Here is a 20,522-nt window from a genome sequence, read left to right on the forward strand (position 1 = left end):
CGGAACAATCTTTCTTTCTGCTGCTTTGTTTGAAAACTTGCGCACATAACTTCATAATATCTATCAACAACGACGCTGTCCCAGGTGGAAAATAGCGTGGTTATCCGAAACGCCCCGAGGAATTCCAGCCAACGCCCTCGTCAGCGACAAGAGCACACTTGGCTCTTTAACGCCCACATCGATTCACCACGCACACGACACACATACTTTTCAGACCGCAACGCGGAACGGAAGCAAAACCATGCCGTCCGTAACAGACCGGAGAGCCTACGAGGACCAAATACCACCATTCATGACAGTGTTTGATCTGGATGCCGAGACCATGGCCGACCAGGACACTGTCACCCTCGTTGACCCCAAGTTTGTCGATCTGGAACCCAAGCGACCTGGCATGATGAGTGCCACTCAGCATGGCCTCCGGCCGAGCATGATTCCCGCGGATCCAACCCACAAGCACCATGACAGCACCTCAACTCAAACTTCAGAGTCGGCCGACTCTTCCCCCACGACAACGCTGTCCACAACCGACTCTTCGCCTCTCTCAGACCCGTCTCCGTCCTCGTCCCCCGATTCTCCGACAAACCTCATTCCCCTCAACAGCTTCCCTGCCACCAGCTTCGGCGCTCTTCCCGCTGCTAATCCCACCACACTGCTCAGCGAGCCCCCACGGTTACAGCGACCCATGACTTCGCCCTCGCCGCGCCGGGCGCGCAACATGAAGGGTCTCTCCATCCAGCCCCCCTTTGCCAGCTCAACTGCGACGACGACCATTTCCTTGGTTTCGGAGCCTTCCTCGCCATCATTCATCAAGCCCATGATCCCTGCGATGAGGCGGAAGCCGAGCCAATTGAGCCTCAAGACCAATACCTCCGACTTGATCAGCAGGACAACACTCGAGGTCCCCCCTCGCCAGGTATGCCTATGCTGCAGCGCCGCGCTCTCAAACACTCGTGCTCCTCACCTCATATGTCCTCTGGCCTCAAGTCGTCTACCTTTGGCCCACCCGGTGGCATGACTTTTCCCAAGGTTCTTGAGCGGAACGAGTCTGGCCTGTCCGAGGTTCTTCGACCTACAAAGTCGATCATGAAGCCGTCGTTTGGTTCTGCAATCACGGAAGAGGATTCGCCAATTCGAACCCAAATGGCCAACCGAGACGATGATCCCTATCGCGACAATGAAAACAACGAGGATATGAAGACTCCAGGATATCCCGATGGCCCGATTGCCATTTATGGCGACAACGTCTACCTCTATTCTGAGCCTAATGCAGATGAGGCTGCGCGGTTTGATGTAGTAATTAACTGCGCCCGAGAAGTCCGAAATCCCTTCGAGCTTCGCAAGTCTCTTCGAGACTCCCGATCGACTTTTGAGCACTTCCGTTACTCGACGCCTGACGGCGAAAGCCCTGTTCCCGATACTGCCATTTCGACAGCCAGCTTCGCCACTGCTTTCGAGTACCCCCCGGAAGAGGAATCTGCTGAGACGCCCACAACCCCCAAGGCAACCCACTTCAAGGAGCCCGAATATATCCATATTCCCTGGGATCACAACACCGACATTGCACCGGATCTGATGAGGCTGTGTGAGACTATCGAGGATCGTACCAGGGCTGGCTTGAAGGTTCTTGTTCACTGCCAGCAGGGCGCTAGCCGATCAGCCAGTCTTATTATTGCCTACGGTCTCTACCAGAAGCCCGAGCTCACAGTCAACGATGCTTACTATGCGGCCCAGAGCAAGAGCCAATGGATCAGCCCCAACATGAAGCTCATGTACTCGCTGCAGGATTTCCAGAAGGAGGTCTCTGGAAAGCGATCTGGACCAGCCGCTCATGGCCCTCGTACTGGCCGTGCTCCTACCAAGCACCGACTAACTCTGTCAGCTGATGCTATTGATATTAGCCCCAAAACACCCCAGACAGCGCCTCTGCCTACGCATGCTGAGGATGTGAAGGAAACCCAGTTCAGCCCGAGCCCGAACCGGCTCAGAGGGAACTCGACCCCCGGCCTACTTGCCATTTCACCAGGCCCAGCTTCCGCACCACCTACCTGTACATGGATGGAAGAGGTTGAGCAGCAGACTTCGGAACAATTGGCCCCCTTCAAGCTTGGAGGTCTTCCCCAGCGGCCCAAGTCAGGACACGGCAGATCTCCACCAACCCTAGCACCGCCGCCTACTCTAGCTCTAGCCCCGGCACCTAGTCTGGGCTCTGATATGATGCCACCACCCACTCCGGGATTCCCGTCTCAGTCAAGCTTCGGCTTCCAGAGCATGACGTTCCCCAGGTTCAACTCAGCGCCTTCGATCAAGTCAGAGAGCACCAAGTACGACGATGCTCCTGTCACGAGGACCATCACACTGCCAGGATCGTTCCCTGATGACGAGGCTCTTCTATCCCCACGGGTCGAGACGATGACCAACAACCCACTCCACGAGGTTGGCGAAGTTGCCGGCATGCGGTTTGTCGAATGCCCACCAACTCCTAGCCAGAGTCTCTTTTCCCCTCGAGCGGGAATGTTCCCTCGGGACCCATTCTCGACGTTCGGAAGCCCTGCTGTGGTAGCAGACCCCCGGAGCCCCCCGACAAGAGGCGAGGCACCTATTATCCGGTCAATCGATGATCTACTATGATCGAGCTGAGCCAATGTGGACTTGGCTTACTAGACCTTAACCCGTGTTGGAAGAACGGACGTCCGACTCGGCGTTAACAAGTTCCCCTGAAGGGGAACTCACAGTCCGCTTACTTTCGCTTATATCTCTTGTATTCGCCATATATCTCACCCTCACTCTTCGACGACACAATCACGGCATTTTCAGGCGTTTTTGCAGGCAGGGGTGGGCTGCTCCCTGTAACCACGGCCGGTCATTGTTGAACCGGACGCACGACGACACGCAAATATCTCACTCAAACAAGCAATCTTCTTTGTCACCGCCATCATCGATCGATCGACTCATCAACCAGTCAATCAACCAATCAATCGCTACCTTCTGCAACCCCCCTACTTTCGTTTTTCAGCAAAGCACAGCGCAAGGCGTCGGACGGTTCCACCTCCATCGGTGTCGACATTGTCTTTCTGAATCAGAAGGAAGACGTTAGTGTAATATAGACAAAAGACTTGGGTGTCGTTTGTCACATTTGTTTCCTTTTTTTAAAAACTCGTTTCTTTGTCATCATTGGTTTTGCTTTGTTGAGCTTGGACAACAAAAACGGAGTGGCGTATGGCTCAGGCTCAGGAAACCCTCCCTTTGACCCATGGAGGGCTCAAATACCCAGCTAGGGAGGGGGGATGGAAACATGACGATGGGAAAGACGGGCTCTGCTATCTTGGGTTATAGCAGGGAGGGAGTTTTTGGAATTGAAGGATATCTTATCTAGTTGAAGCAGGTGGTTCGAGAAATCACATACCTAACTAGGTGAAATCACAAAAGATTCTCCAATGATCAAGTTGCGTATTCTGTGACCATGTTTCTGCTGTTGAACTCTTTCTAATATTTTCTAATGTTTGGCATTTTATTTAAGTAATGTTGCCATAGAAGAGAGGCTGTAAGTAGATCCGTCTTTAGGTCTATGTGTATCTTCCAACTCCAAAATCAGCTCCTCTGAGCTTCCCACAACTCTGACAATCCTCTAGCGCCTTTGTAGTAGTAAATAAACAATGTAATGCAGTGATCGAACGCCTGATCTAGCCCTACGTTGTAAACGTCTCCTTCTCCTCCTTTAAAAACATGACAGAAAACACAACACAATTAGAGATCCTTCTTGTTTCCATTCTGCTGCGCCTTCTTGGCAGCCTCCTTGGCCATCTTCTCCTGACGCGCGATGCTGGCCTCGACGCCGATGCCGCCAAAGACGAGGGCGACGCCGAGCCACTGCATCTGTGTTAGGCGGTGGCCAAAGGCGAGAACAGACAGGATCATGGTGAACATCTTGCGGGTGACGGTAACAGTGACGAGGAGGACAGATGAAAAGGTAGAGAGGGTATAGACTAGAATGACAGTGGTCAGCTGGGGCTTGCCATGGTCGTGAACAAGAAAACCTACAGATAAACACCTGGCCAACGGCGCCGCACGCCGCGAAGCCGAGGACATCCCTCCACACGGCCGGGTACCGGGCCATAAAGTCGAGAGCGGCCTTGAGCTCGCCCGCGCTGCCGGCAACGTCCATGCCGAGCCACTCACCGATACCGGTGGCGACGAGCCACGGGCTGCCGATGAGGTATGCGCCGGTGACGAGGGAGCTCATGAGGTTGTTGGCGCACATCATCTGGGGGCCCGAGTAGGGGCGGAAGGTCTGGAAGATGTGGTCCTGGGTGCTGTTGGTCAAGCCGTCAAACAGCAGGTTGATACCCAGCAGGAGGAGACCCCAGGCGGTGCTCGCGTCGTCGGGCCGCACCGCCGACGCCTTCTTGCTCTTCTTGCCCGAGTGCAGAGTGAAGACGGCAACGCCGAGTGTCACGGTCGCGACAACGAGGTACTTGTATAGAGGATACCGCCGGCGGAAGATAGTGATGTGTAGGAACATGACGGGGAGCAGCTTGCAGCTCTTGGCGAGGAGGAAAGTGATGTAGTCGAGATGCGCAAGAGAAGCGTATCCGAACGGGCTGGCGAGACTGCTCGTAAAGGCGACGAGGGCGAGGGGAGCGAGGATGCGGCGCGAGGGGATCACGGGAGGAACTGGGCTGTTGCGCGGTGTCGAGGCGTAGAGGTAGACGGCGCCTACGATGGCGGCGAAGACGGACTGGATGGTGTTGAGAAAGACGGGAAAGTGCCAGACCTCGGGGGCATCGGCCGGGCCGTACGGCGTCGTCGTGAGCTTCTCTTGGAGGTAAGCCCATGTTAGGCTTGGAGAGTTAGTATCTTGATCAGTCGTCATGATGTCGCTGGCCATGACTTACAAGGATGCATAGATGCCCGCAACCGCCACGACAAGCTGGAAGACTCCCGCATTCTGCTCCAGCGGCACAACATCAGCCGCCTTCTTAACGGCGTGTCCATTGGAGCCCTTGTGCGCGCCATTTGTATCTTCCCAGGCGGCGGTCTTCTTGTTAAAGAACTCGGACGAAGCCTCGCGCTTCACGGCTGGCTGCTTTGAGCGCGCCATCCTGTTCGTCGCTTTGTAGTGAGTAGAGTGGATATGCGATTCGGAGTGTCGCGAAAGCAGAGATAGTCGCACAAAGATCAATGATGTGAAGAAGAAAATGGCAATTGGATTTAAAGAGAGACAGAAACAATAGAGTGAGTGAAAGGGAGTGGAGAAAAGTGTCGTGAGGTCATGTAGTTGCCATGATGAAACTTGACAGTTGGCTTCAATTGTCAAAAGCATGAGACACAACCTAGAGGTTGCTGGCTGAGCGCCCCACCCTAACGCCACAAGGGTCTTTGTGGCGTTACCTCAGCCTCGTATCCATCCATTCTATTCACATCGAGATCGACGAGATGGCCTAGACTCAGCCATGACAAACAAAGAGACATATTTCAAATCACTCTCATCTCAAACAATATCATGCTCATAAATTTAATTTTATTTCGTGGCTCTTCAACCTGACCTATATCTGCCCCCAGCTAATGATGCTTTTCCCAGATCCCGCCCTACTTGCAAGGTGGAGAGAGGCATCATGCGGGTGCGAGTTCACGAGGAACCAAAATACACAATCAAGTGAGCCAGCGTGTGTGCGTGGATGGATGGAATATTGTGATGGGGGTATGTAATAGCGATGCGTGCGTGCGTGATTCGGGATTATGTGAGCGATAAGTCGGGAGGCGCAGGTCGCGTGACAATGTCGGAATCCGAGCGTGTAAGAGAGAGAAACAGTTGTGCGAGGTGAAAGGGAGGGGAAGGTGACGCCAAGATTGAGTGAGGTAGAGAGACTGAGGTGAGGAAAGGTAGAGGCCGTGATGTGCCCTTCTCGGCCCCCAAGGGTTTGCGCTGTCCCAATCATTACCGACTCTTTGATGGAGGTGTTGTGATTTTGTTTTTTGTGTCTTCAAGCCATAGCCATAGCCATGTCCATATCGGGTCCAAGCCCGACATCCATGCTTCGCCAGTCGTTAGAAGCACTGTGTCAGTGTCATGCCCATCCAGAGCCATGAAACCATAACTCCGAGGAGAAAAGCAGTCGTCCCGAGCATCCGGTTGAGAGAAACTTATACAGACGGTATGCCACATGAGATGCATATCGGTACATCGCGCCACAAAGAGGGTTGGTTGGTTAAGGAGGCGACGGGGTGACGAGTGGTCACGATCCGGCTGATTTTGCAATAATAATGAGAATGAGAACAATTAGGAAAAGGGAACGGAGTTGAAGATGAGGGGTTTTCTTTTTCGGCGGAGGGAAAAGAGTCGTGGAGAGGAGTCGGCCGTTCATGGTAATGTCGTCTGGTATCGTCCCCAAAAGAATACACAAGCCTCGCGGCAAGTCAGATCTGGAAGTGTCCCAGGTCGCCTTGCCAGAACTGACCTCAGCAAGTCGCACGGAACACGCAAAGCAAAACTCAATGAGAATTTCAAGCGCCACGAGATGCCTACTCGGGCTCCTGGAGCTGGCTGCGGCGCATCTTCTCTGCCTCGAGGTTCTCGTACAGAAGGAACAGTGCCGACTCGTTGGCCTTGGCAGTGCCCATGATGGTGAACATGCGCTCGCCCGTCTCATCATGAGGCGCCTATACAAGTATCTGGGTTAGCTATGCTGCGACTAGCTCCGTGGAGGAATCTAACTTGCCTTGGCGATGGAGATGCGAGCACCCGATGTCTTGCGGATCTCACTGATCTTGCTGCCGGCACGTCCAATGATGCAGCCAACCATGTCCGCAGGGATGCTGATGTTCTGCGTCTGGATCTCTTCGCCGTTCTCGTCATGGGTAGGCGGGCCTCGAATGGCTGCGTCAGAATCAGAGCGGCGATTATACGGCCTTGAGCTGCCGTTGCTAAAGTCGGCGCCATTACCTGTTCGCATGACGCGAGGGCTACCGTACTCGCTCCTGCCTGAGCCCTGGCTGTATCCCACTCCACTGCCAACGCTTGTGCTGCTGGAGGGCTGAGTGCGAACAACAGGGTTGTAGAGGACGGTTCCGGTGCCTCGCTGCCAGTCATCAACCAGACACTTGCAGATTTCCCACACGGCACGCTGGATGCCCTCGGGAGTTCCTTGGACCTCAACTATCCGCTCGGTGGACTGAGGAAGCATCTCCTTCTGGGCGACCATGCGGACACCTGAAGCGTCCTGAATGTGCTTGATCTTGAGACCTTGCCTTCCAATGATGGTACCCATTTGGTTGTGGGAGATGAGAAGCTTGATGGCTAGAAGAGCAATGTTAGAATGTCGGACCAAAATTGTTTATTGCATCAGGGAAAATTTCAACGTACGATGGGTGCCGTTGCTCTGAACAATGCCTCCCATGCCCATGGCGGGGGCACCCTCGAGAAGAGCCCGGGCGACGATGGCATAGGCCCGAGAGATGGCGTCGCATCCACCAGTGATGGTCAGGACACGATCGTGAACGCCCTGTACGACCTTGCTGACACCGGCCTTGACACCAGTCTCGTCTCTCAGATCGGCGACATTCTTGCCACCTTTGCCGATAATGACACCAGCTTCCTTGGACGAGACAATGGCGCGAAGGGTGAGTTGGGCCTGAGCGTACTCCTCGTCCGTCTTAGGGGCGGGTTCACCATCGGGGCCGAGGCGCTCGTCCATTCGAAGCTGATCCATCTGGTCGATGATATCGCTGCCGTTGTTGGGGGAGGGTATCCTGAGGGGCCGACATTTTGGTGGAGGGTCGGAAAGCGGGAGGCGAAGATGGTTTTCGAAGTTTGGAATGGGTAAGGGAGCGGACAAACTAGAAAAATGTCCGAAGGAGTCTGTTCTATATGTTAGAGGGTTTCTTATTCAAACACAACTGGAAGAAAAAACGAGAGCTCCAACGCGCAAACCCGCGTGTCGGATGGTTGGCCCTCGCTGCACCGCACTGCACAATTAGAGTCATGAAACTCATGCGCGCAGGCACAAAGAAGCCAGCACTGAAACGCGCCGGCGCAGTCAAGAGCCAACACAAGAAACGAAAACCATTCACTAACCTTGACGTCGACGCTGGGGGTGATGCGAGGACGCAGAAGGATGCTGGAGAAGGCGGGGGCGGCGGGATGGGGATGGGTGGTGGTGCAGTGTATTTTTTTTCTGCGGTCGTGTACGCGAGGCGGGATAGCGGGGTCAAGGGTCGCGAGCGCTCCGATGAGAAAGCGGCGGCGGCGGCGGCGGCGGATGAGCTATTGCACGGGAGGCGTGAAGGAAGAAAGGCCAACAACTGGAGAGGTGGAGGCGGAATAGACTGAAGTGAGGAAGGGGGACGAGGAGAGGGGAGGAGAAGGGTGAGAGAGATGGAGAGAGCAGAGAGAGGGAGAAGAGAGGTGGTGAAGGTGAAGTAAAGTGAGGTGAGAGGTGTGTGAGTGGGTGAAGGAGGAGGATAGAAGAAGAGGTGGAGGAGTTGATGGAACTTGGAAATGGACCCAGGGCCAGAACCAGAGCCAGAGCCAAAGCCAGCACCAGAAGCAGAATCAGAGCCTGCCCGCCAGGCCAGGCCATGCCCATCCACTTCATGGACGGGATCCATTGCCAGGGCCACAGAAAGCCCAGAGCAGAGCTGCAGCAGCGGCAGCGGCAGCAAGTCTCTCCTTCCCCTCCATCCAATCCGGCTCCCCCACTCCACTCGCTGAGGGAGGTGCGGTGCTGCATGGCCCAGCGAGGGACAGGATGCTATGACCACCTGAGGTCATGGGCTGAATACTTGACGGTCTTGTACCTGTGATCCCAGCTCCCTCATTGTGTCAATAAACAGGGGCGGAAGAGACACGACTACTGAGGGGAATGTATACCTGCTCATCGAGTACCGAAGCTGTAGCTCGTGCGCCTAGATCCATCCCATCCCACTTGCCGACATCCACACCCACGCCTCCTGCCCCAGCTCAAAAGTCACCTCTGCCATGTACTGTACTAGCTCTACATTGCCCCTCGTGACGGGCATTTGTAGGAACCCGATTGTACATGAAGTGTGAGGCAACTCGTGCGACTCGTTTTGCGATAGGACATCTGGCCTCTTCATTCAATGGGCGTCGAGGGCCGTCCTGAGCTCACGATTGGAGCTAGGAGGGGGGCTGGGAGATGGGTGTAAGTGGAGGCTCATTTGTTGACTGATTGACGCTCCTGCCACTTGAGCCCAGGGAAGGAGAGACCAGAGAACTTCCAGGTGCTTGCTTGTCCATAATGGATGGAATGGAAGGCACCGTTGGAGACGGGAAGCCGCAACTGACGGGGCCAGGCAAGGTACTGGCGAGCGGTAGTTGGGCCACCTGCCGTTCCATTTTTTAAGGCTACACGTGCCCTTCGAGATGCCTTCCACCAACCGAGGCCCATTCTCCCACTCTTCCATTCCACCTTATCTGGGCACATCAGAAAATCCATGATACAATCCACCTCTCGGAGGTGAAGCGTGGCATATGGGTATCCTCCTCCAGCCCGCGACACAGGTTTCGGATCAGACCTGGAAACCCGAACAATGTTTCGTGGCAGACGCTGGCCCTGCTGCCTCCCGCGACAGCCTCTTCCCTTCCACGCACAAGTACAAAGACAAAAAATTGCTTGGCATGTGCCGCTATTCCTATTCGAGCATCAAGCGAGCATTGAGCAACCCATCCCAGGTTTCTGGCATCTCTGCCATTGGGCTTGTTTGACCAGGGAATGAATGGTCCAGAGGTGAATGAATGCCACGCCGTTCCCCACTCACCTTGCACCTGGCATGTGGGGTAAGAAATAAACGAGACAGAGGAAGGGCAGAGTACCTATAACTCTTCTTAAATACAGGTATCTTGTGACGAATTCTATCATTTAATGACAGAAAATATGCCATAATATACTTTGAATACTCCAAAAGCCTCTTATACACTTCAACACTCTTTCTCATCACTATAAAGCTATCCTTGAAGAAGGACATGATGCTTCCTTGTACTAGTACCATATTCTTTCTTGACCCTAGTGCCTGGTCACTCGGAGTTTTCTTCCACACCCACTCGGCCCGGGGCCTGTCCTTACGGAGTGGGCCAGCCCTGGAGGAAACGGTCTCCCAGAACCACCATCGCAAGTGAGTTGACCGTGGTGGACAAGAGAGGGGATGAATGAACAAGAGGACGCAGGGACTCGCTAGATCCTCAACTCTTATCTATTCTGCCGTCAACTGTTCTCATGCTTATCAGCATCTCGTCTAGAGTGCGGGGATATATGTGGACGTTTAAGTAGGGTAGCCTGATTAGCTTGGCTTAAGAAGATAAAGCCCCCTCAGCCGCCTGTTCCCCTGGTAATTCCTGGCCTCTGGAGTACTACGTAGTAGGCCGTCGAGAGCTCCTGTTTCTACAACAACATGGAGCAACCATGACTGATATCAGATCATTCGAAGTAGCGTCAATTCGAGGCCAATGACAGGCCCAAAGTCGAGCTTGACGGGCTTATTGGCCTGGGTGATCCAGGGGTGTTTCGCGGGCAGCTTCCCCAACCTCCTCACAATGTTATTCTTCGGCGAACTCACTTGGATCAGCCGTCTTAGCGGGCAGGATAGCGCTGTGTGCGCTCGAGCGGTTCGGCGAGCCAATGTGCAGACTTTTTCCAAGTTAAGTGTGAATCCTTTTTCCCCTCCGCTTCCGGCTCGGCCGGTGCTCCCCGGAGGAGTTCAGATGCCGTGCAACGGTCCAACCCCGCAATCCGTCCGTGCTCAAGCCCGTTGGCTCCTTTGACGGCGACTGTTTGGACAGTGGCCTTCGGGACATTTTGTTGGATTCAGCTCAACAATTTGATCTTGTAAATTCAATATTCCTGCAGATCCCTTCCAGTGACGCTGATATTCTTTGAATTCCCCGTCACCTGGCTGCATCAATGGTCTCTCAGATTGGCTCTTGGATGGTTCCATCAGGTGGAGCAACGCTGCTGGAGGCCTGCATAAGTCACCATGGAGGCATGCAGCTTAACAGCACCCATCACTCCTCGCCGAGCTCTGTCACCTTCTGCCGTGCGATGCTTGTGGCTAACGCCCTCACATATAGACAACTTTCCGCATCGCGTGAGTGCATATGTTTTCAATTGAATGCTCTTCTTCTAGAAGCGGAGGGCCGTCAGGCCACTGACGTTGCAGCGAGGCCAGGACTGCGACCAATATCACGACGACTTTATATTGACATACATAGCTAGGTACCAGGCTCGGAGTATCTGGCCCCGACTCAGCGCTGCCTCAGCTGCTGCTCGTGTTCTATCCAGAAGTTCTTGCACGCCTTGTGTCCCCAGTGATCCACCCACCACTCCCCGAAGCTGTCCTCCACCTCAAAGTCCACCTTGGCCACCCGTTCTTCTCTCTTGAGACCGCAGATGATGCACGCTTTGGGGGCTGTCGGTACCATCTTGGCCGTTTGCACCGACATGCTCTCGCTAATCTCAGGGACCCTGAGTGCTGTTGAACCCTTGCCGGCCGCCTTGGCCGCCGCAACGGCAGACCGCAAACGGCCGACTTGCTGCCGCCACACGGCGACGACATCTGCGGCCTCGCGGTCTTCACGTGCTGACTGCGTCTTGTCCACTCCTGCAAGTTTCATGCCCTTGCTTCCTGCGGCCGAGATCGACATGCTTTTGGCCAAGATCTTGTCTCGGTGCCATCGCTGTTTGCGGCCCGCAATGACCCGGGCGGCTGTCATCGCTAGAAGGATATAACCCTGTAGAAACTCTCCAGCCTTTGGGTCTGATAGAATGCGCTGCTTAATCGACGCGGTTTGCCCCGATATGGGTTTGAATAGGGCATTGCCCGAGTTGAGGAGGTCGGGAAACACAGATAGGATAACTGATGGAGGCGGGACATTGATGGGTGGAGGAGCATCATCTGGAACATGACTCTGAGATGGCTGGACATTGTCGACGGCATCCCAGTCCCAACTCTCGGCTGGTTTTGAGGGGTCGGTACCCGCCTTCTGACTGTCGGCAGCTGGAAAGTCATCCCAAGCTCCCCATCCTTCGTCATCTTCCTTGCCTTTGCCTGCTTTGGTGCCCACTGGGCTGTCCATAGATGGCCATGCCGTAACTGGCGATGGCTCCTTGGGCTTTTTCGCTTGCTTGGGTTCCGTCGGAGTCGGCGTCTTGATGGCCAAGTCAGGAAAAGGATTGCGGTCTTGAAAGGACGGAGACTTTGGCGCCTGAGGGTAGTTAGAAGCTGTGGCACCGAAAGCAAGGCCCCCGAGAAGCTGGCTGGGAGGCTGCTTCTTGGTTGGCTGCTTCGGCGGCTCTGGCTCATCTAATGAAAGGAGGTCCATCGATGGAAGAGTTGCTGCCGGTTTCGTAGGGGCCGTTGTAGGAACTACCTTTGGTACCGGCACGGACGGAGGAGGGGGGCCACAGTCTCAAACTCCCCAAACTCGTCGTCGTCGTCATCCTCATCCCCCTCGGCCACCTGAAGTTCAAAGTCCTCGGCATCAAAAAGAACACTAGGGTCATTTGAGGCCGACGACTTTAGCATGGCCTTCATGCGCGGCTGTTGCGGCTCCTGATGGGCTGGCGCATGCTGCCACTGTTGTCGGAGCTGTGACTGAGGAGCGGGCGGTTGCGCCTGGGCTGCACCAGAAGCTTTCTGAGGAAGTGTACCAATATCGACAAGGCTGTTGGACATGAGATCCAGTGTGGATGCCCTCACAACCCGAGTTGGGGGTTGCTGGACAGAAGGCGCTCGCTGTGCTAGAGCTGGACCAGGGCTTGGGTTATGCCATGGTATTGAGGGTGAGCTGGCTGGACCCGCAGCTGGTGAGCCCCAAGCCGGAATAGACACAGGTGTAGGAGTTGGGGCCTGGAAAGGAGAAGGGTTTGCGGGTGAGGGCTGTGAAGGTTCAGCTACCTCGAAATCCCCCCATCCGTCATCTTCGTCCTCAACCGCCGCTGCCGGCTTGGACGGAGCTGGAGTACTTCTCCACGAGACTGGCGCAGCAGGCTGGGTCTGAAGTGAAGGCCAAGGCTGTGTGCTTATGGGAGAAGCATGGCTGGTGGTACCGAAGAAGTCAAACGGATCCTTGGCTCCAGTTTGTTGTGATTGCTGAGGTGGTGGTGGTGGTCGTTGTTGTTGCTGCACCTGGGCCTGAAAAGGAGTGGCCTGTTGGGCAGGAGGAGGCGTAGGATTGCTTGAGAGGCTGTTGAACTCAGCGAAGAGATCGGCAGACATGGTGGCTCATCCGATGAAGCATCCTTCCCGGGCTCGCGGTCACGAGGCGGGTATGGAAGCGGATGAGAGTAGACAGATAACGACGGGTGCTGGTGAGCACAAGGCTTGACGTAGGTGGTCAGAATGGATTGGATGCACGAGGCATCACAAGTCGTGGCTATTTGTTTAGCGCGATGCCCCCTGAACGCGGAGGCCTCGAGGTTCTGGTAGGACCCCCGGGCGGCCTGTCACGGGGGGTTTAGCGCTAACAGAAGGCTGAGAGTGGGGCCAACTTCCATCCACCGCCAACCTGGATCCATGGAACTTGCCTAGGCTGGATCCCGTCCCTTCCTTCGCCTTTGACGGCCTCAAATTCATCTCGTTCATTTTGCATCTTCTCTTGCGACACGGTAAAGCCTCTCCCCTTTGCTTCGCAACGAAGCACCATGAGGCCCCTGGAAGAGTTGCTGTGGGTTGCGAGCACCGTCAAGAGCGACTGAATTGACTGACAAACCCTGACGCAGGCCGAGATGGCGTGAGACTCAAGTTCACGGCGCTCATCTTGGCGACCTGCAACGAGCCGTTCGATATAATGGGCCTTCCAGTCCATGCATATCGGGATGTCGCTCTGTGTGCTGGAAGGTAGGTCAAGCCGCTCCATCATTGGCTGATGCTGGATAGAGTACTGACACCTGATAGACTTTTCTACTATCCACTGCAGCTGAAGGCTTGAGCTGGTCTCAAACCCTCGATGAGGGAAGACGCCTCTATACTGAGCGGCGGGAGCATTTCTCAAGTACATCAAGCACCCAGAGACCCTTGCTGAACTCAGTATAGACCCTCTAACAGATGATCCTGCTGTGAGTCTTGTGCTGCAACTTAGACTCTGACTAGACGGCTGACCGCAACTCAAGTCTCCCTGGAACACCGTTCGCCAGGATGAGATTATCCGCGCTGAGATCCTGCAGGATGTCCAAAGACTTCCGGACGAAGCATCCTACCATGAAGATGAAACCCAGGCCATGATCCTAGACATCCTTTTCATGTACTGCAAACTTAACCCTGAGCGAGGCGGTTATCGACAAGGCATGCACGAGCTTCTCGCCCCTATTCTGCACGTCATCCAGCAAGACACCTTGGACCCGGCAACCATACCATCGGACGCCTCTCTCGAGGATGCTCTCATCAAGACTTTAGACGCTTCCTTTGTCGAGCACGACGCTTTCATCCTCTTTTCCAGGTTAATGGAACATGCGCAATCATTCTATGAGGTTAAGGACTCTATTGCGATACCAGGAACCCCTTTGCGACCCTCCAAGTTCCCTGAACAAAGCTCTACTATCGTCGAAAGAAGCAGGTTCATTCACGAGGTTTGCCTTCAAAAGGTGGACCCGGAACTCGCGGCACATCTCACCAATATCGAGATATTGCCGCAAATCTTTCTTATGTATGGTCTAAAACTTTCTTCATATCCACGCTCTTGCTGACAAGAACAGTCGATGGATCCGGTTACTTTTCAGCAGAGAATTTCCGTTTGAGCAGTTTCTAGTCCTATGGGATACGATATTCTCTGTCGACGCATCGCTAGATTTGATAGACCTCATCTGTGTTGCCATGCTAATCCGCATTCGATGGGATTGTAAGTTGTCTTGTTGGTTTTCTTCTTTAGGTGCTAATATTTCGCTACAGTATTAGAAGCGGATTACTCCGTCTGCCTTCAGCTGCTCTTGAAATATCCCGCCCCCTCGCCATCTCACGGCCCTCATACGTTTGTTGATGATGCCCTGTATCTCCGCGAGCATCTCAGCGCATCTGGCGGAGCGTCTCTGATCATGAAGTATACTGGAAGGATGCCGGCTGTATCATCGCCCTCTCAGAACTCGCGAGCAGCTACCCCAAGCTTCCGTGCCTTCAACTCGCTCAGGCAACGAGGACTTGGATCGAGGTCACAAATACCTTCGCCGTCTCGGTTTATTCAGCAGCAAGGCGGCATGGAAGCGCTGTTCCAAGGAGCAGCCAAAGGAGCAAAGGGGGTGTTTGAAAGGGGCGAAAAACTTGGCATCAACCAGGCCGTTAGAGATGCTATGGGAGAAATCAGACGCAACATCAACGAGGCCAGATCAACTCCCAGGTCTCCACGACAGATAATGAGCGAGGAGGGAGCGGCCAAAAGTCTTGCTGCGCTGGAGAGACGCAACCAGCAGCTGGCTGCCATGCTTGACGAGACGGTCAACAACCTTAAGGCAGTGTCAGCTTCGAACCTGGAAGACAAGACCAAGAGCCTCGACCTCATTGAGGTTGCGGCCGCCAAGGTCCAGTTTGTCAAGATCTACCTGGAAGATTCTTCCATGGAAGTTCCAATACTGGAGTCTCCGCCGTCTGAAGAGAGCCCCAGGGAAGTGGTGGTGGCAGAGACGACTATTGTCCAGCCAGAGCCAATCCCTCCGATGGAAGCGGAAGTGGACATCTCCGGTCTTCGGATTGTTGAACCGGTCCCAACCCCCCGGGAGGAAGAAGCACCAAACAACCCTGATCGTATGGATACATCTGGTGACGGCCCGAACTCAGATTCTGCCACCAAGGCTGCTCAGGCAGAAGTACGGCCATCTCCTGTCCCGACTAGATCAACACTGGCACAGTCCTCCTTTTCGTGGATGCTGGAGCCAGACCAATCCGCTCCCTCGAAATCTTCAGCATCATCAGCAAAGTCACCACCACTTCAGCACAAGAAGAAGATGTCTAACAGCACGAGGCGTGAGAAAAATGCCTTCCTGTTCGGGGAGGTTACCGAGAGCCGCAACCCTCGTCGCTCGGATGAGATATTCGGGCTGGAACCTCTCACCAAGACGAAAGATGAATCGTAAATGATGCATATACGCACATAACGCAACCTAGACAACCCGGAATGTACTTGATTTCTTATGCCATCATGCCCAACTTTTAGACCTCATATCTACTATACAATTTATAGATCGACCAAGATTATACAGTATGTTTTCAGACATATTCTCCGCGTCCCTCGAACAGACTCCTGCAGTGAATGCCCGTTGTCTTCTTACCTTTTGAGGGGTCTCTCCTTAATCCAGAATGCCGTCAAAAACGATACAGCAAGGTATATCGTGATCAACGCCATAGCTCCAAGTGTCGCCACCTGGTAGCTGGAACGGACTTGAGCGGCGAGGTGAGGCGGGAGTTCCTTGATATAATCCAAGCTCTGTCGCACATTCTCCTCTATCTCACGGGCCTCGTTGCCGTTAGGGAGTCGGGAGGCCAGCTGGGTTCGGAGTACCTGCTGGAGGACGGCAGATCCAGTGCTAATACCGATGCTGGAGCCGAGAGAGCGGAAGAGATACGAGCACGCAACGACGACAGCAGTGTCTTCGACAGCGGCATTGGCCAAGAGACCCACAAGTGTCGTTGTGATGCCTGCGAGATTGATCAGTAAGGGGCCAGTCACATCGGTCAGCGATGAGATGCAATAGACATACCACAACCAGCTCCAAGAGAAGTGGCGACCAGGCCAACAACCTCTCCGGTGGTTGACCTGAACCAAACAGACAGGCCCAGAGGCAAGGCTGCAACGAACAATAGCGCATACGCAGACACAGTGATTGCGTAGAACTTTTCGGTTCGCTTGATAATCCATCCACCGAGGAGCGAAGCAATCACGCCGGCAATCATGCCCGGGACAAGCAATGCACCGCTTTGGGTGGCAGTTAGTCCCTGAACGGCCTGGAAGAACAGGGGCATGAAGAAGAGGATTGCCATCTGGCCCGCCACACCAAAAAAGTTGACGAGGTAGCACGCGAACAAACTGCGGTCGAAGATGATGTGACCGGGAGCAAATGGATTAGAGGCGACCTTCATCTCAACAAAGAGAAAGAGCCCGAAGAAGACTGGAGCGAGAGACAGCGCAACAATGGTGATGATGTGTGACCAGCCCAAGTTGGAGCCAGAGTCCAGGCCAGCAAGCAGGGCGACTACGGCAATGACGAGGGTGAAGGCACCTAGAAAGTCAATCTGGCGTACTTTGGTGAGCCAGTGGTCGTGCGATACCGGTGGGAGATCGAGGACGAAGTAGACGGCGATGAAGGCAACAAAGCACAGCGGAACTTGTCCAAGGAACGACCTGGGGCATATGAGTGCTCGTCCATGACAAGAGGCGGCGCGGGGGCAAGCTCACCATCGCCAGCCAACCGAGTCAGCCAGCAGACCTCCTAGAGGCGCTCCTGTCGACGTTCCAGCAGCCCAGAGAATGTTGATACAACCCTGCCACATTCCGCGCTCCCTCAGCGGCACGAGGTCGCTCAGAAGGATAGAAACCACAGCGTTCATGCCACCTCCACCAATGCCTGCAACGGCTCGAGCGGCGCACAACTGCACCATGGACTGTGCAAGACCGCAGCCGAGGCAGCCAAGGGCAAAGATGGTGTAAGCGAAAAGAAGGCAAGGCTTCCGGCCAAAGATGTCGCTGAGCTTGCCGTAGAGAGGCTGGAAGCTTGTGAGAGTGAGGAAGTAGCTTGTCAAGGATCAGCATAAGGTCCTAGGCGCTCTATAGGTTTCCCGTCTTGAAGCTTGGTCGGACTCACGCTGTGGCAATCCAGCTGGTGTTGTTGAGAGCGTTCAGCTCGTTTCCAATCTTGGCATACGTTGCTACGGTCAGTAATTGGTCAATTGCAACCATATAGACCTAGTGACGCTGTTTAGAATGAGTGATAGCTATTGACATTATCGGTTTCTTACACCGATGCCCACTGCTGGAAGGATGAGGTGCATTTTTGCCTTGACGGGCTCCTGGACATGATTGCCATTCAGTCGGCCATTTTCTGCGTCCCCATTGATAACATCGCCACTGTTGCGGTCTCCGAGGAGGGGTGAAGTCTCGGACGGAGCTGAAGCTCTACTGGATGTCAAAGTGCCTGTCATGGTTCGGAATAGCAACCTGCAAGGGCGGAGGAAAACGGTGAGGTCTGAGAATCTCCAGTCTCAGCTCGAGCCTCGAATTGAAGAATCCGGCAAAGCGATTCAGCTGAGTGAGAAAGAAACAAAGGCTCTACGATGCTGCGAAAGAGGCTGGAGATAAGAAATCAAAGGTAACGTTTGTCTCGGACCGGACCTGCAGCCGGAATCAAATCTGAGCAGCGATCGGAACCCGAGTTGAGAGGGTGTGCTGCGGGCCGTTCCCCCGCTGGCCCATCAACGGCAGATTGTGTCATACTGGAGACTAGAAACGTGATGGAAGATTCTGAAGTTATTCAGACGAGGAATTGCCGTATCCGAGATTGGTAGCACGGATGATTCTGATGCTAAATTGCCATGTTGAAACTTTTCAACGCAATCTCTGAGGCAAAAGATGTCCTGTGGTGGGTAATCCAGCCGAGAGCCCAAGTCTGCCACGGTTCAGAGAACCTGAGGATCCGACGAGAATGTGCTTGTGCTGGATGAGCTTTCGAATTCGTTCAATCGGATTCGAAAAGACGAAAATACTGCGCCGACGGGGAGGGGAGCCGGAGTATTGTACATAGAATGCATGTGAGTTGTTGTTCGGAGTACTCGGTAATTATCCAGGGGAAACGTCGCAGCCGTCAATGTGAGGAGATGCATCCTCCAAAGCCAATTATACTTCTCGGTGTGGGTGCTAATTGGTATAAGCACGGCGAGACGAACCTTGCTTGTGGCACATAGAGTGAGCAATTCCCACGAGATCGGGCAGTTCCTATTCAAGCCGTGAAACAATGCGATTTAGTCTTGTGTAGCATGGGTGATGCCTGGCCCAGAAGCCTTCTAGTCCGTGCTGTTGGTGTTGGGCCAAAGCATCCATGATTGTCTTCATGCCACTCATTGTTGGACAGCATCTGTCGCGAGGGTTCCCTGCCCAGTTCTGACGCAGCTCATCTCGCAGCATTGAGAAGATTAGAGATGCTGTAATCCCAGAGAATCCTTCACAGTTATTCTTGGTTCAAGACGGGAACGGACAGCTGCGAGCGCGATGTACGCCAGTGTACAAGCCCAGGGGCATCAATGTCGTACGCGCACGAGAGCAGTCGTGGCAAACTAGCTTGTTAACAATGATTTTCAGACCGAGAGGCCGCCACGCATAGAAACCAATGCCCCGGAAGGTTCGTCATGATGATGATCCGTGCGCCATGAAACTTGGAACATTCGACTGGGGCTGACTTTGACCTGGGCAAGACATCGGTTTTGTCAAGATTGGCGGATCGAGGACGAATCCGGACAAACCCACGAGGCGCCTTTCTGTCAATGCCAACCACGGCGTAAGCATGAAGCACCACCTCGTCATAAGCCGTTTCCCTGTCAAAGGCAATTTTCATCTTGTTTCGACCTCTTCCAACAATGCTGCCAGACATTGCAGGATCACGCGGAGTGGAGTGCCATCCGGCAGCATGTAATTAGCTGTGGAGATGCTTGGACGTGATGAATGGGGGATCGATCGCCCTGAGCGCACACCACACAGTCGAGGGGGAGTGACGCGGCTGGGCCGGGCTGGGCGATCAGTGACTGGGGGTTCCTGATGTACATGTACTGTACCTCACCACTGGAAACCAATATTTGGACCATGAATTCGTGGCGCGCTGGTGTTGAAATGTATGTCATTGGGGCTGAGCTTATACGCGTGCAAAGGGTCATAATATTGAACAGCCAAGAATGAAGTATTCGGTATTCTCATGAGGAAAAGAAGGGAAGGGAATGATCAGTGAATGTCATCTGACCGCCTCGGGATTCCGTTCCGTGCGGTGTGATGGTGCTGTGCATGAGAAGAAATGAGACGAGATGAAGAGATGGGACGGACAAGACGAGAAGAAGAAAAGCCAAAGTGGATCACGGGGAGAGCTGGGCTTGGCCGTTCTTTCCAAATGCTGTCTTTATCACACAATGTGAATATGGGCGTATTCGGGAAGAACAAGGCGCTCAGATCATGGTTTCCTCATGCCATGATGAGGACAGATTCTTCCAAAAACCGAGGTTGAAAGAATACACCATACCAATCATTCTCTCCTCTGCACCGCAATCAATGTCTTGACTCTCGTTTCTTTCTTTACACATGCTCTCAAAGGCAAAGAAAAAAAAAAGCCAATGCCAGGGGTGACGTGGTTTTCAGCTGGAGTGAACAACTGTCCCCGCTCGCTACTGCAGCTCCTGGGGGTGTTCCTGCTGCGGTCCCACGGAGCCCGCCCTGAATTGCCTCAACCCTGCTGAAATCTAGTGGCTGTTTCAGCCGATATGGCTTAGTCCTGGAGAGTCCCCTGATTGCGGATGGCCGCTGGGAGGGAAGAGCCACAGCGAACAATGCGCCA

At 54.0% G+C, this 20,522-nt stretch overlaps 6 protein-coding genes across 6 annotated transcripts; 2 read left to right on the top strand and 4 right to left on the bottom strand.

Annotated features, from left to right (window-relative positions):
- Positions 1–241: 241 nt before the first annotated feature.
- MRS44_003131 (uncharacterized protein) lies at positions 242–2,628 on the top strand (the record flags this gene model as incomplete). The annotated part of the gene is made up of 2 exons (XM_065623105.1): positions 242–913; positions 985–2,628. The coding sequence occupies 2 exons, from the start codon at positions 242–244 to the stop codon at positions 2,626–2,628; spliced, it is 2,316 nt and encodes a 771-aa protein (XP_065479177.1).
- Positions 2,629–3,744: 1,116 nt separating this feature from the next.
- MRS44_003132 (uncharacterized protein) lies at positions 3,745–5,098 on the bottom strand (the record flags this gene model as incomplete). The annotated part of the gene is made up of 3 exons (XM_046280799.1): positions 3,745–3,983; positions 4,039–4,838; positions 4,893–5,098. 3 exons carry the CDS (start codon positions 5,096–5,098, stop codon positions 3,745–3,747), a joined length of 1,245 nt encoding a protein of 414 aa, XP_046137237.1.
- A 1,609-nt stretch (positions 5,099–6,707) lies between these two features.
- Positions 6,708–8,604, bottom strand: MRS44_003133 (uncharacterized protein; the record flags this gene model as incomplete). The annotated part of the gene is made up of 3 exons (XM_065623106.1): positions 6,708–7,294; positions 7,361–7,833; positions 8,072–8,604. The coding sequence occupies 3 exons, from the start codon at positions 8,602–8,604 to the stop codon at positions 6,708–6,710; spliced, it is 1,593 nt and encodes a 530-aa protein (XP_065479178.1).
- A 2,650-nt stretch (positions 8,605–11,254) lies between these two features.
- Positions 11,255–13,227, bottom strand: MRS44_003134 (uncharacterized protein; the record flags this gene model as incomplete). The annotated part of the gene is made up of 2 exons (XM_065623107.1): positions 11,255–12,345; positions 12,399–13,227. 2 exons carry the CDS (start codon positions 13,225–13,227, stop codon positions 11,255–11,257), a joined length of 1,920 nt encoding a protein of 639 aa, XP_065479179.1.
- A 425-nt stretch (positions 13,228–13,652) lies between these two features.
- On the top strand, positions 13,653–16,070 carry MRS44_003135 (uncharacterized protein; the record flags this gene model as incomplete). The annotated part of the gene is made up of 7 exons (XM_065623108.1): positions 13,653–13,675; positions 13,731–13,848; positions 13,906–14,002; positions 14,044–14,066; positions 14,121–14,653; positions 14,703–14,845; positions 14,896–16,070. The coding sequence occupies 7 exons, from the start codon at positions 13,653–13,655 to the stop codon at positions 16,068–16,070; spliced, it is 2,112 nt and encodes a 703-aa protein (XP_065479180.1).
- Positions 16,071–16,261: 191 nt separating this feature from the next.
- On the bottom strand, positions 16,262–18,132 carry MRS44_003136 (uncharacterized protein; the record flags this gene model as incomplete). The annotated part of the gene is made up of 5 exons (XM_046278271.2): positions 16,262–16,632; positions 16,695–17,335; positions 17,390–17,725; positions 17,796–17,896; positions 17,950–18,132. The coding sequence occupies 5 exons, from the start codon at positions 18,130–18,132 to the stop codon at positions 16,262–16,264; spliced, it is 1,632 nt and encodes a 543-aa protein (XP_046137241.2).
- Between the last annotated feature and the right edge of the window lie 2,390 nt (positions 18,133–20,522).

The sequence above is a fragment of the Fusarium solani genome (assembly GCF_023522795.1).
Source record: "Fusarium solani strain SB1 chromosome Unknown bctg00000001, whole genome shotgun sequence".
NCBI lineage: Eukaryota > Fungi > Ascomycota > Sordariomycetes > Hypocreales > Nectriaceae > Fusarium > Fusarium solani.